Below are 14,528 nucleotides of genomic sequence, written 5' to 3' on the forward strand. Positions count from 1 at the left end.
TGGCGCTCCTGCCCCGTCGGAACGGACGCAACTGGGCTTGCCTTTGGGGACCTTCCAGTGCCCTCTTCGGATCCGAGGGCTGGATAATCATCGCACGGACGGACTGCACACGTCTTGCTTCCACGTCTCAGCAGAAACGCCAGGGCCGGGTAAGTAAGTGTAAGTCCTAACTTTGATTCACATCGTGGGAACGAGAATACCCCCCCAAAGAAGAGCTCTGGTCCTATGAAGAGGGTGTGGGGAGGTCCTCATGAGTATGCGGACTTTTTCCCCCCCTCTCATTTAGGCTGAAGGTGGGGGTGGGGGCGATATCTTCACCATTTTCTACTTTAGCTAGAATTTTCCTTTTCTGCTGAAGGTTCTTACTCTTTCCTTGACCATCTTAAGGAGAGGTCATCATCTTTCCAGAGCAGCAAGTTGTTACTGTTTCTGTCCCCCCCCCCCTTTTTTAATCAAATACCTGTCTAAAGCAGAAGGTCATACTGGATTCTCCAAAGCTGTTCAAGAATAAGTACATTTATTTAAGCATTCATTGGTTTTGCACCAGAAGGGCTCACCCACTGGGTAGGAGCATATGGTGCACGAGGAGGAGGCAAAAGTAAAAGCTTTAAGACGTTTTGCAATGGGGCACATCATTTAAACTCTGACATGAAATAGACAATGCTGTTGGCAAGGAAAGGCCAGAAGTTCAAACCCAGGGGAAGTGATCCATTACCAGACCCTTAGGTGAATAGTTTCAACTTTCTGCATATGAAGCAAACAGTCATGTCTTGGATGTAGCATTCTTGGAGTCCACTCCCCTCTTCCTGGGACTAACAAGTATGGGGTATGTGGCATGATTTCTGGGATTTTTTTTTCCCCTGGGATATGCTCCTGGAAGGTTTTGTGATTGACAAGATGTTAAGTTTTACTAAGGCCAACCTGTGGTAATAAGAGTACTGTTGCAAAAAGCCCCAAAATTTAAATATGGAGCTAAAGCAGAAACTGGTTTCCCACTCAGGTAATTTGAAGTTCTTGATTTCTGAAAAAAAGAATCCTGAAATCATTTTCCTATTTTACAAAGAAATATTTCTATAACAGAAACTCTGAAGACTCACTTGTTCAAGAAAACTACCACTCACAGTTCTTAAATGACTTGATCCATGTGAATGCTTCCTATTGCCTTGTTTCAAAGGAAGGGTATTTCCCTCATCTATTTACCTAAATTTTTGTGCTTTTGGGTTTTGAATCAGTCAGCTCCCTCTATGTACTCTCTTTTCCTCTTCCACTTTTCCAGAAGCCCAGTCAGAAAATGATACATTCTCTGGGGAGTGCTCGGACCTGGCTGAAAGCCAGCAGTGTGCTTGAGAACAGGTGGTTAGTGTTCGTATGCAAATTGCCTGTAGATCAATAACCATTCCTTCGGAGAAGCTTTAAATAAAGGGGCTCTGAAATAAAGAAAATGGAACTGAAAAGAAAACCCAAAATAAGTTAATAAATAATTACCCTTCTCTCTCAGGCTTACTCTCAATTTAGCTGTGGCAAACCTCAAACTCAGACCTCCTAGAGTCTTATTAATCCTGTAAATGAGTTGTCGGGATTCACTAATTGCTCTCTCTAAAGTCTCCTTTAGGTTAAGGGAAATGGTATAGCCTACCAAATATACACTCCAAGATTTAGATAATTAGTTTCACTTTTTTTTTTTTTTTTGGCTAATTTCTGGAGAATGGAAGCAAATACAAAAAGAGGAACATGTTATTTGGAATTTATGCAGACAGAACTAAAATATATCAGTAAAGCAAATATATGAGTATATTGGAAATCTCTTTCTCTCTGCAATAAGGCTTCTATAACGGCGTGTGTGTGTGTGTGTGTGTGTGTGTGTGTGTGTGTGTGATAGGCCCCTGAGAGAGGAAGTCTCTTTAGGCTATATACTGACTGGAAGTTTGCAATGCTCTAATCAGGGATGGATTTAAGAGGGACCTTGGAACAACTTTCTTGCAGGGACTAAGAACCAGAAAATAAGCACAAGGATGTCATATCAGAGCAAGGAATTCCGTATAGGCAATTATCTTAAGGAAAGGAATTGTTACTTTGTATTTTGCTGACTTCAAGTATTCAGTAAAATTATGCTTTCCTTTAGCTTTGCATTTGTTTTGCCAAATTATTGAGTACCGTTAATGTGTTAGATAGTGTGCTAAGGATTGAACAGTGGATGGAAAATATCCAATTTCTGTCCTGGCTGTGGTGGGGAAATAATTGCATTGTGGCTTATGCTTCTTCTTGTATTAAAAGTGAACACAGATTGTTGGGGTAACTGAGAGGCTTCCCAGTTCAGAACAGGGAAAGCAGAGAGGCATGAGAAAAGCTGATGCATTGCTGGAATTGGAAATAGTTTAATATGACTAAAGCATAACATATGCATTGCTATGTCAGGAAAGGTGAAGCCAGAGGATAGGTGGGAATGCGTTCAAGAAAAGCTTTGAATGTCATATATATAATGGAATTGGGATTATCTTCTGTAGGCCAGTGTTACCAACCTACACGTGCAGAACCATTAGTGTGAGAGCAAATTAATGACAGCATACATGCATGGTTTCTGCAGATCCTGCAAAACAGAACCCGTTCGAGAATGTAAGGGAGGAAAAATTAAATGCAGAGAATTGATTACACAGGTGATGGAAGCCGAACAGAGGATGTTGCGGTCACTCACGGATTAGCAAGAGCAGAGTCATTACTACCCCAGCCAGAGGAACATAGGTAGTAGGTGGTGTGACCAAAGCCCAGGGACCAGGGCCATCCACAGGAAATAGAATCACTATGAACTAGTCCTGTGGGAACCAGAGCCACAGAGGGGCTACTGAGGCACTGCCCAGAGGAGAGAAGAAGGGAGAAGAAGACAGGGGCTTCTCCCTTCCTCTGTCCTCTGATTACTTGCCAGTGCCTCCTGGGATCAAACTCAGCCAGCATCCCGATGACTTGGGAGCCTGAAAATACAGTCTGCAAGAGTTAGCCCTCCAGAGGAAGGGTAAGGAATGGCGTTGGGGGCCTACCCAGGCTTTGTCTGTGGGCTGAATAAATATGACTCACCCACCAATGTAGGTAGATGCCATTATGATTAATAAAAGCCAAATTTATTTAAAAGAGCTTCTGAATTAATGGTGACAGTGTTTTGTCATTACGACTACATTCAAAACTTACTATGATGTTGGGCTCTGGATGTTTTTACAAGCTTGAGAAGAGAATTTCACATTAGAAACCAATATATTATATTGTTTTAAGCAATCTGGAGACATGGGGGAAATGATATGATCACATCTGAATTTCAGAAAGACCATTTTAATGTCTGAGTAGGCTCTTTCTCATCAAAGGTAAGAGCCTAAGAGTGGAGACACTATCTTGTTGTCATTTCCCCCAGCACAAATCCTGGTTCCTTAAATAGGTTTTTAAATGCTTGCTGAATGCATGTTAGAGTAAGTGCAAGCATCACAAGGGTGGAGCCAGGCCTGGCATTTTGCAGATGCTCAATTATTATTGTTAAGAATGAATGAATGAATGAATGAATGAATGAAAGCAGGAGAAGAGGAAGTGAGATACATCAGAAGACTATTAGAGTAACTGTGGTAAGAAATCAAGAAGGACAAAGTCAATGCGGTAGAAATGATGAGGACCACTGAGAGAGGTATATCAGGTCAGTCTGAGGGTTCTCATAGATGTGGGGGCTAAAGGAGTTGACAAAGCCTAGAATGGTTATCTGCTTTTTAACTTTACCTGGTGTAATCCATGGGGATAACATTGACTGGAGTAGGGCCTGCAGAAAGAGAAGTCTTGGCGGGGGGGTTGCAACTGGGGAAGAAAAGTATCAAAACTTTGATATTTAGAGGCTAGAGAGAGATATACTTCAGATTTGGATGTATTTTTCGTATAGATCCTGTGTGGGATTTTGCTGTGTGTCAGTAGGAAGCTGATTTCAGATCATCCAAAAATGCAGCTGTTTTACAGAGGCTTCTTATTTTTAACACTACCCCCAACACTAGAAGAAATGGGATGAAATCTGCTGACTTTATCTTAAATATGTTATACTCCCAAAGTCCAGGCACAAAGCAAAGGGTTTTCATATTTTTCTCTTTCCTGTGTAATTTGTTGCTATATTTATAAATTTAAAGCCATCAAGATATTGAATGCCATTTTCTTTGTCTACCTTAAAATTAATTTGATGAGTTTACAGAAGTTATAAAATTAATTGGTAAAGTTTCTAACATTCACTAAACTTAAAACAGATTGACTCAATTTAGTAGCATTCACACTGAAATTACGTCAATCCTATGGGTATTATATTTTACCATTGAAATAACACATTGCAGGGACCTGGTTGAACTGACCTGTATGTATGAATAGACTTATTAAGGGGCCTGCTTTATTAAAATGACACACTATGTGCAGTTTGAGGGATCAGGGGACAGGTAGTTTGAGCCCTAATCAAAATGAAACTAATCCATTTGTGATATTCCTCTGTGCCACGCTTGTGTTTTCCTTGTTCCATATTTCTTCTTCTTTTGTTTTGCTTTTCTTTTTCTTTTAGGTGTAGATTCTTGTTCCTGTTGCTGAAAATGGGCCCCGTAGGTACGGAGGCTGATGAGAACCAGACGGTGGAAGAAATGAAGGTGGAGAAGTATCCTCCACGGCAAACCACTCCTAGAGGGGAGCTGGCCCCCGACCCTGAGCCAGAGCTTATAGACAGCACCATGCTGATGGAGGTACGGATTATCCTCATATTAGCCTACTGCTCCATCATCTTGCTTGGGGTAATTGGAAACTCTTTGGTGATTCACGTGGTGATCAAATTCAAGAGCATGCGCACAGTAACCAACTTTTTCATTGCCAATCTGGCTGTGGCGGATCTGCTGGTGAACACCCTGTGCTTGCCCTTCACTCTTACCTACACCTTAATGGGGGAGTGGAAAATGGGTCTCGTCCTATGCCACCTGGTGCCGTATGCCCAGGGCCTGGCGGTACAAGTGTCCACCATCACCTTGACAGTGATCGCCCTGGACCGGCACCGTTGCATCGTCTACCACCTGGAGAGCAAGATCTCCAAGAGAATCAGCTTCCTGATTATCGGCATGGCCTGGGGCGTCAGCGCCCTGCTCGCCAGCCCCCTGGCTATCTTCCGCGAGTATTCGCTGATTGAGATTATCCCCGATTTTGAGATCGTGGTCTGCACGGAGAAGTGGCCTGGCGAGGAGAAGAACATCTATGGCACCGTCTACAGCCTCTCTTCCCTGTTAATCCTGTATGTGTTGCCTCTGGGCATCATATCCTTCTCCTACACCCGTATCTGGAGTAAACTCAGGAACCACGTGAGCCCTGGCGCTGCCAACGACCACTACCATCAGCGGAGGCAGAAAACCACCAAAATGCTGGTGTGCGTGGTCGTGGTGTTTGCGGTCAGCTGGTTGCCTCTCCACGCCTTCCAGCTTGCTGTGGACATCGACAACCAAGTCCTCGACCTGAAGGAGTACAAACTCATCTTCACCGTGTTCCACATCATCGCCATGTGCTCCACCTTCGCCAACCCCCTCCTCTACGGCTGGATGAACGGCAACTACCGGAAGGCTTTCCTCGCAGCCTTCCGCTGTGAGCAGAGGTTGGACGCCATTCACTCGGAGGTGTCTGTGACGTTCAAGACTAAAAAGAACCTGGAAGTAACAAAGAACAGTGGCCCCCATGACTCTTTCACGGAGGCTACCAACGTCTAAGGAAGTTCCGGTGTGAAAATTGGTACATGAATTCTGACCAGAGCTAGAAATCTGGTTGAGGACGGCTCCCAGGTACATCCCGAATTCCCATTTTATAGAAGAAGAGGAGGCTCTGGAAGGGTGCATCTGCAGTGGGATCTGGGGAAACCTGGTTGGCAGAGCCTAGGTAAAGGTCCTCCTCGTCAAAGACACAACTCGCTGTTTGCCTACAGCTGCCTGGATGGTAGGGCAAAGGCTGAGTAAAAGCAGAGAGAAATGCTTTCGACTATTTCTCGGAAGGAAGGAAACCCGAACAAGGAATTGGCATGATCAGCATTGCTAAAAAGTGGTGGCTAAGTAAGTTGCCTTTCAAGTCATTTTAGGGTGCGGACGGGGTGAGGGTGATGTGCTGTTCACTGCCCCCTCATCTGATGAAAAGACTACCCAAGACCAATTCCCTTAGGGAGCCACAGGCTCTTCTTTATTGTATTTTTTAAAAATTATTCTTCCTATGGACTAATCCATCAGGGAGCATTACCGACTATGTGAACGCCTTCCAGGAAATAAGCTGAAATTTGCTATATAATTAATATTTTGGCCAGTGATGGGGAAAATCTTTAACACTCAGTTAGCCAATTGTTCTTAAAACCAAATGCACATTTAGTGAAAACTTTCTTCAACTCGGAATGGAAGGCTGAAATTCTCAGAATTGTAGAAATGTAAACCATCATTTAGCTTCTCATTTCAACTTGTGACTGCTTTATATAGATGCTATTTACATGGGAAATAGGCATACAACTCAAAACTTTTAATCGCTTTTAATTATTATATCTTTTTGAACATGTGTTATTCCTATGTTGGAGCTGAGTTTGTCTTCACTAAAAATTAATTCAGATTAGGAAATAATTTTTGTGACGTTTTGCAACATTTGGTGGTTATTTATAAACAGTTTTTGCATAGATACATAGCTCTAATGTGTTTACAGAACACTAGAGTGTTATTTTTTGAAATTCATCTTCCATGGACCCATTCAAAATTAATAAAACAATATAATTTCATCAAAATGAAACCACCTGGTAAGAAATATTAAAAGCATTGCATTCATTCCACTTTGCAGATGTTCTATTTGGATCAATTTAAACATAAATTATCCTCCTCTCGAAATACTTAGCTATGTATTTTGGCTAACTTATGAATAATTACATAATAAAATTTTACTTATAAATAGAGGAGTGTAGATGCTATAGTATTTTCCATTGAATGATTTTGTGTATACAATTTTTATTTCAATAGTACCCAGCCAAAGATGCTTAAAACCCTAGTATGTTTATGAAAACTCACTGTGATGTTAAAATATTTGTACTTCTTTGGAGGCTGTTAAAGAAGTTTTATTGTAATCATATTTTGTCAGTATGACTGAATTTGTGAATAGATTTCTTAAATTTTAAAAAGCTTCAATATGAACATTTAGTTACAAACATTAACTTTATGAACTGAAGAGTTTCATTTTATGGATATATTTAAAATTCATACTATGGCTCTTGTTGAATTATTTCCAATGAAGTAAAGCTCTTGATGTGGACTTGACGTGGACTTCAGTGGAATACTGAGAAAGAATGAAAACAGTGGAAGACTAAGAAGTCAACAACAAATAATATATATATGTAATATACCATGTAATAGACGAATTGATTTTTCTGTTGGACTTGACATAACTAACCAAGAAGAAGCTTTTTGTCCTTTAAATAACAGTTACTTTGTTTGAGATGCTAACAGATAATTGTGGTTAAAAGAGTTTTCTCTCCCTCTTGGAGAATTCTTACCCTGTAGGAAATGTGTATGTTATTGTATCACCAGTTGTAGTAGTAAATTATTAGAATCCAATTAATGACCCAATTAATATATGTGATCTAATTAATTCTGTTAACCTGTTAACAAAATATCTTTTTATGTAGTGATTTTTATCTGTTGAAATAAAAAGACTTTGGGAAATTAGAGAAATTGTGTGATATTTTATATCAGAGTTTCTGTCCAAGATGAAATAGTAAGCCTTTGACACAACCAAAAAACGGAAAATAATGGTGACTCCTAGACAGTACATGAATGTGAGTCAATGTATTCACTCCTATGGCTGCCATTATAATCCATATTTTGACAGTGTTTGAATCTTTAAGACCAGACCTTTTTTCTAAACCTCAAACCTATATCTCTATCAGCTTACCTGACATGCCTACATGGGTGTCTCATCAGATGATTAAATCCAACATGTCTAAAACAGACCCTGCCATTTTGATCCACGCCCCACTTCACCTCTACTGTGTTTTCCTGTATTTCTTTTCTAATCATGGTGCTGCTATTCATCTAGTTCCCTAAAGCCTTACACTTTGGAGTCTCCCTTGACTCTCGTGTCTCTTTATCACACATGTCCAATCATCCACATTTTGTTGTAATTCCTAGATGTTGCTTGAATCAATTCAATTTTCTTCATCCCTATGCTCCCCACCATAGTTCAGGTTGTGATTATCTTCCCAGATCTGTACTATCTTTCCTCTGGTTTAATGTTGCAACTTCCTGATTGTTTCTCTGTATCCAGTCATCTTCCTATCCAATTCACCTTTTACCCACTTGCCAAAGTGATTTTTCAAAAAACTCAAATTTTATCAAATCACTGTTCTGATGAAAATTCTTTAGTGTTTCCTCATCATTCTTATGATAGAGTCAAAATCTTTTTATGACTTAGAAGGCTGTTTAGTACCTGACTCAATTTATATGTTTTATCCCTTGCAAATTTTCTTTCTATAATCTTTGCTGCTAGATTTTAAGCATATGAGAGCAGGGGACAGGGACTCTTTTGATCATTGTGGTAACAAGGGTACTTGCAGCTTCTGGCACCAATTAGTGATCAATATCCATCAAGGAAACTGAGTCAATGAGTCAAGTAAATATTAAAGCCAAGATTTGAAGATAGGAAAGGGCTCTGTACATATACTCCATTTAGGGTTCACTCAAAATTATCTAGAACTTTGCACAAGGGAAGCATGGAAAGGCCAGTGCACTATACTATTCATAATTCAGAGAGCTAAAAGGCAGCTGTGCTAGGTATTTTCAGCAAAAAGTCATTTAGTACAGGAAATTAAAATCTTGCAAAACCACTCGAAGAACTGGAGAAGTGAAGGTGAGGAAAAGCTGTGACTGAAGAAATGAGGAAGTGCAAAATTATACAAAACTACTACTCATGCCTGCAACAGAACGTGGACGGTGCACAGGAAAGAGTACAGGTTTATCTATTAAAATCTTATTGCTTCCAAATGTCTAATGATAGATGAATGGACACACACATACACACACACAAAAACACACACAATGGAATATAACTCAGCCATAAAATATAATGAGATTCTTGCCATTTGTGACAACTTGGATGGACCCAACATTGATGGGTATTATGCCTAGTGAAATAAGTCAGACAGAGAAAGACAAATATCATATGATTTTACTTGTATAGGGAATCTAGAAAACAAAACAAAAAGCAGGTGCAAACCCACAAATACAGAGAACAAACTGATGGTTGCCATAGTGGAGGGGGGTGGGAAATCGTCAAAATGGGTGAAGGGGAGTGGGAGGTACAAGCTTCCAGTTACAGAATGAATAAGTCAAGGAGATAAAAGGTATAGTATAGGGAATCTGGTCAATGGTTTTGTAATTGCTTTGTATGGTGACAGATGTAGCTACACTTAGGGTGAGCATAATATACCATATAGACTTGTCCAAACAGTGTGTAGTACAGCTGAAACTAATGTCATATGTGTCATATAGTTCGATAAAAAAAAATCTATTGCCTTCTGCTAAGCCCACAATCCTGCCCCCTTTCCCTCTCATAGACTCAATAATGCCTTTTGCTTTTCTTTTGTTTTCCAAATTCATGTGAGTATCTCTCATTTGTGGAATGTAACTCTAGCCTTGCTGGCAGGGATTTGGAGAAATGTAGTTCTTAGGTTTCTATCCCCTAGGACACAGGGAGAGCATGGAAGGGAGAATATATTGTCTAATTGCCATCGATCTGGCAATCTTGAGAATTGCCCAAATGCTGTAATTTCTAGTTTCAGCGTCATCCTCTCCTTCTTCATGCTTTTTTGGGTTGTTCAGAGTTACAATGATGCAAGCCGACTATATCTTTTTTTTTCCTTTTCTGGTTTCAAGGCCAATGCATTAAAGATACTCTGAAACTGACCCATTAGTACAGATGGACTGAGGAGTAAAGCATCGGGAAAGATCTTTTTTCCCCCTATGATAGATTGATTAGAATGGAGGAAGAAAGAATTATATCAAGACTTAATGATCTAGGGGCACCTGGGTGGCTCAATCGGTTAAGCGTCAGACTTCGGCTCAGATCATGATCCCAGGGTCCTGGGATGGAGCCGCATGTAGGGCTCCCGGCTCAGCAGGGAGTCTGCTTCTCCCTCTCCCTCTGCCCCTCCCCACCCCAGTCCTGCTTGCCTCTCTCTCAAATAAATAAATAAAATCGTAAAAAAAAAAAAAAGTCTTAATGATCTAAAAACCACAGAAATATATAAATTCTGGATTAACTTCCTAGGATGAACAAAGGAAATGATGCCTCAGGGAGAAAACAATCTTTAAAATTTTCAAGTTGATAGGGGATGAAATATGAATGTATAAAGATTGATTTGTGAGGATTTACAAAGGACACCTGTTAGATCACTGACTTTTTTCTGCAGTGGTACACTAGTCTGATGTCCACAGACTTCACAGGTTTTCCTGGATATGCGTGAGGTTATATAGGGAAGATGGACTGTGGGTTAGATAGTTCACAAGTTATTTGTAACTCCAACTCTTCCTTGTTAGTCCTTGACTATGTAACTGAATGGAAGTGAATGAAAATGACTAACTCCGAATCCACTCTCCTTTGTAAATCATTGCCAAGTTTTACCACTTGAACAAATTACTTGCCAAACACCACATCGTAGATCAAGATACAGGCATGTGGTATCACGTTAAAATTAAAAAATGTTGCATGATCCTCACAAAAAAATAAAGGAAAAAGTAACCAGTGAATATTTTTTGTCATTATATTCTAAAACAGCATGAAACAGATGATTAGAGTCATGAGTATTATACTTAAAAAAACCCAACAGGTCCCAACAGCTATTTTTTTAGTGGATATAATTAAAGAGTATGGATGGAATTTTGGAACTGTCGATATTATGATGAGGTGCTACTTTATGCAAAACGTGATTGAGCATATACCTTGGGCACTTTTGCTACCAGTGCTAATCATTTGTACTGGTACATTCATCATGTCTTAAAAAATCTACTTTGCCCACCAGCACATTCTTAAAGATAGTTGCATGACTGAGCAATTATGTCATCCTTGCAGAGAACTCATGGTATTAAATTAACATCGTTTCTTGTAATAGGTTCTGTTATTCCCAAGCCTATGTCCCTTCCATAGTTTCTTTCTCCTATCATCCTCCTGCCCAATTCTGTTTTCCACCGCCAGAGACTGGCTGGAAGGACAGGTGATGCAAGTGGGTTCCAAGGAGCAGGTGGTCCATTCCATGATGCACGACAGACCCACAGGTGAATCTGCAGCAGAAACGGCTTAGAGCTGAAGGTAGGAAGGTCAGAGCAACAGCCAAGTCCAAGGGAGCAGTGTCTTAGAGGCATCATGGAACTAAGTGACAGCGTCTGGGTGGGGATCGGATCAAACCAGGAACCAGAATGCTGAAACAAGAGGGAGGCAGGAGCAGCGTAATGGCTGCACCACTGGATCTGTAACGCTGAGAGAAGGGGTCTGGAGCAAGATGGAAAATCTTAGAGAAGAGTTTCCTTACATGGATTGTGTATACTTAGGAGATCAACACTAACTCTTTTTAATTAAAATCACCGGCAAGCTCTCATAACTCTCTAGAAGGAAACATTTTAATTTAATTATTGATTTTTTAATAGCTGGGAGTTCATTCAATAAATAATTATGTAATAAGTGTATTGAGCCTTAAAATAGTAAATTCTTGTAATAATTGTTTCCTGCTTGTTATCAGCTGGGGATGAGGTAGGTATATGTGAGGGGGTGCTCTACCAAGCGTTTGTTGTTGCTGTTCTTTTTGTTTTTGTTTTTCCTGTGGGGAGAGGAAGACATGGAGGAGAAAGTAAGGATGGAGGGGAAAGGGTGGCAACATCCTAAAGACATGGGGCAGAAGACCCCCAGTATTCTCTTGTTTGTCTGCATTGAGTAGATCACATGGGTACCAACTCACTGGAAGATTCCCTGAATTTCTGCAGCATTGCTGAAGTGTCAACCAGCCCCAGCACTCAGAATCAACCCCCTACTATTTTATATTTTAATGAAAATAAAATTTACAGTTATATGCACTGATTTAGGTATATAATTCTATGAGTTTTGACAAGTGTAAACACGTATGTGATCATTTACCTCAATCAAGAGATAGACTTTTCATCACTTCATGTCCACTTCCAGTCAATCTCCACCCCACCCTGATAGCAACGGTCATGCTGATTTTTGCCACCATAGATTAATTTTGTCTCTCCTCCAACTTCATACGCTTGGAGCCATAGAGTACGTACTGTTTTGTATCTGGCATCTTTTGCATAATACAGTGATTTGGAGATTCATCTAGACTGGTGCATGTATCATTAATTCATTCTGATTTTATTGCTGGGTCACATTAATTTGTGTGAGTACACCACAATTTATTTATCCATTCTCTTGATATATGTTTGGAATATTTAAAGTTTTTGGCCTTTATGGCTAAACCTGCTATAAATATTCTTACCAAAGTCCTTTTATAGAGATATATTTTTATATTCCTTAAAAATATAAAAAAGTAGCTGAATTGCTAGGTCATAAAGTAGATATAGAGTGAACCGTATGAGAAATAGCCAATGCATTTCCCAAATGGTTACTCTCCCACTTGAAATTGAAATGTTCGAGAGATCCAAGTTGTTCCACACTTTGTAACATTTGGTGTTGTTACCGTTTCTAATTTTTTCCATTGCAGTAGAAATCCTATTGTGCTTTTGATTTGCATTTCTCTGATGACTAATGATGTTGATCACCTCTTGATATGCTTATTCATCATTCATATGTCTTCTTTAGAGAAGTGTCTGTTTAAATCAATTACCCATTATGTAAAATTGGATTTAATAGTCTTTGCTGTTGTTGTTTTTTATTGGGTTATAGTGGGTCTCTATAAATTGCATGTGTGTGTATATATGTGTATATTATATTTAATGTGAACCTAACCTTACATTCCTGGTATAACTCTCCCATGAGTTTGATGTATTATCTTTTTTTAATATACACATATATACATTATGTTATATACATATGTACAGTATATTATATACATACATATACATTATACACACACACGTATATAATTTGTATATATTCTGCCAGATACATGTATTGCAAATGATTTTTCCCAAACTGTGAAAAAATTTCTTAATTTTGATCAAGTTCAATTTATCATTTTTTTCTTTTAAAATTAGTACTTTATTTTATCCTCTCAGAGATCTTTGTCTACCCCTAGACCAGAAAGATATTCTGTGTTTTCCTAGCAGTGCTATAGTTTTGCCCTTCACATCTATGATTTGTCTCAATTAATGTTTATATTTGGGTTTATTTAATTTTTTTTATGCTTATTCAATTCTCCCGACACCAATCATTTAAAAAGCTTCATTTCGCACAGGGAATTGTCCTGAAATCTTTGCTAAATATCAGTTGACTGTTTATGTTTGGAACTTTTTGTTTATCCTTACATCAATATCACACTCTCCCGATCTCTGTATATCTTAAAAATCTGGTAATTGTGCCTGCCAAATTTGTTCTTCTTTTGCAATATTAGTTTGGTTATTCTCGGGTCTTTGTGTTTGCATACGAAATTTAGAACTGGCCTGTCTATTTCTGTAGAAAAATATTCTGGCATTATGATTAAGCTTATATTAGCTACATAGATCAAGTTAAGGAGAAATGATGTCTTAACAATATTGTCTTTTAATACCTGAACATGGTGTATTTCTTCATTAATTTGTATTCTTTAATTTCTCTTAATATTTTATTCTTTTTGGCATAGCCGACTAAAATATCTTTTGTTAAATTAAGTATTTTAGGCTTTTAGATGCTGTTAAAATTGGAATTGTTTTTAGTGTGATGTCCCAACTAGGCATTGCTAGGATACAATTAATTTTTGTTTTTTGACCTTAAAACTTCACTTATTAAGTCTAGCAATGTTTTTCAAGGGTTTCTGTGTAAACAATTATGCCCTTTATGAATGAAGATAGTTTTTATTCTTCTTGCCAAATCTTAGTGCTACTTATTTCATTATCTTGTATTACTTCACTGAGTAGGACTTTAGTAAAATGGTGAATAGATGGGGTGATAGTGAGTATCTTTGATTTGTTTTCAACCTCTAGGGATGGTGGTTGGGGTGGAAACATTTGATACTTACCCATTAAGTATGATAACCATAGGGGCGCCTGGGTGGCTCAGTCGTTAAGCCGTCTGCCTTTGGCTCAGGGTGTCATCCCAGAGTCCTGGGATCGAGCCCCACATCAGGCTCCTCCACTGGGAACCTGCTTCTTCCTCTCCCACTCTCCCTGCCTGTGCTCCCTCTCTCACTGGCTATCTCTCTCTATCAAATAAATAAATAAAATCTTTTAAAAAAAAAAGTATGATAACCATAGGTTTTTTTGTGGGTAACTTTTACCAGGTTAAGAAAGTTATCTTCTAATTGTAGTTTGTTAAAGTTCTTTTTAAAAAAAATATGTATG

The 14,528-nt window shown here is 39.0% G+C and overlaps 1 protein-coding gene across 2 annotated transcripts; it reads left to right on the top strand.

The window, feature by feature from the left end:
* The first annotated feature begins 6 nt into the window (after positions 1 to 6).
* On the top strand, positions 7 to 7,709 carry NPY2R (neuropeptide Y receptor Y2). 2 transcript variants are annotated; one of them, XM_008685528.2, is made up of 2 exons: positions 7 to 153; positions 4,562 to 7,709. In XM_008685528.2, the coding sequence occupies exon 2, from the start codon at positions 4,590 to 4,592 to the stop codon at positions 5,736 to 5,738; it is 1,149 nt and encodes a 382-aa protein (XP_008683750.1). In that variant the 5' UTR covers positions 7 to 153; positions 4,562 to 4,589; the 3' UTR covers positions 5,739 to 7,709. The 2 variants fall into 2 exon arrangements, with proteins under 2 accessions (XP_008683750.1, XP_008683749.1); XM_008685527.2 differs by having other exon boundaries at positions 63 to 149.
* Positions 7,710 to 14,528: the final 6,819 nt, after the last annotated feature.

This window comes from Ursus maritimus, unplaced genomic scaffold (genome assembly GCF_017311325.1).
Source record: "Ursus maritimus isolate PB19 unplaced genomic scaffold, ASM1731132v1 scaffold_11, whole genome shotgun sequence".
Taxonomy (NCBI): Eukaryota; Metazoa; Chordata; class Mammalia; order Carnivora; family Ursidae; genus Ursus; species Ursus maritimus.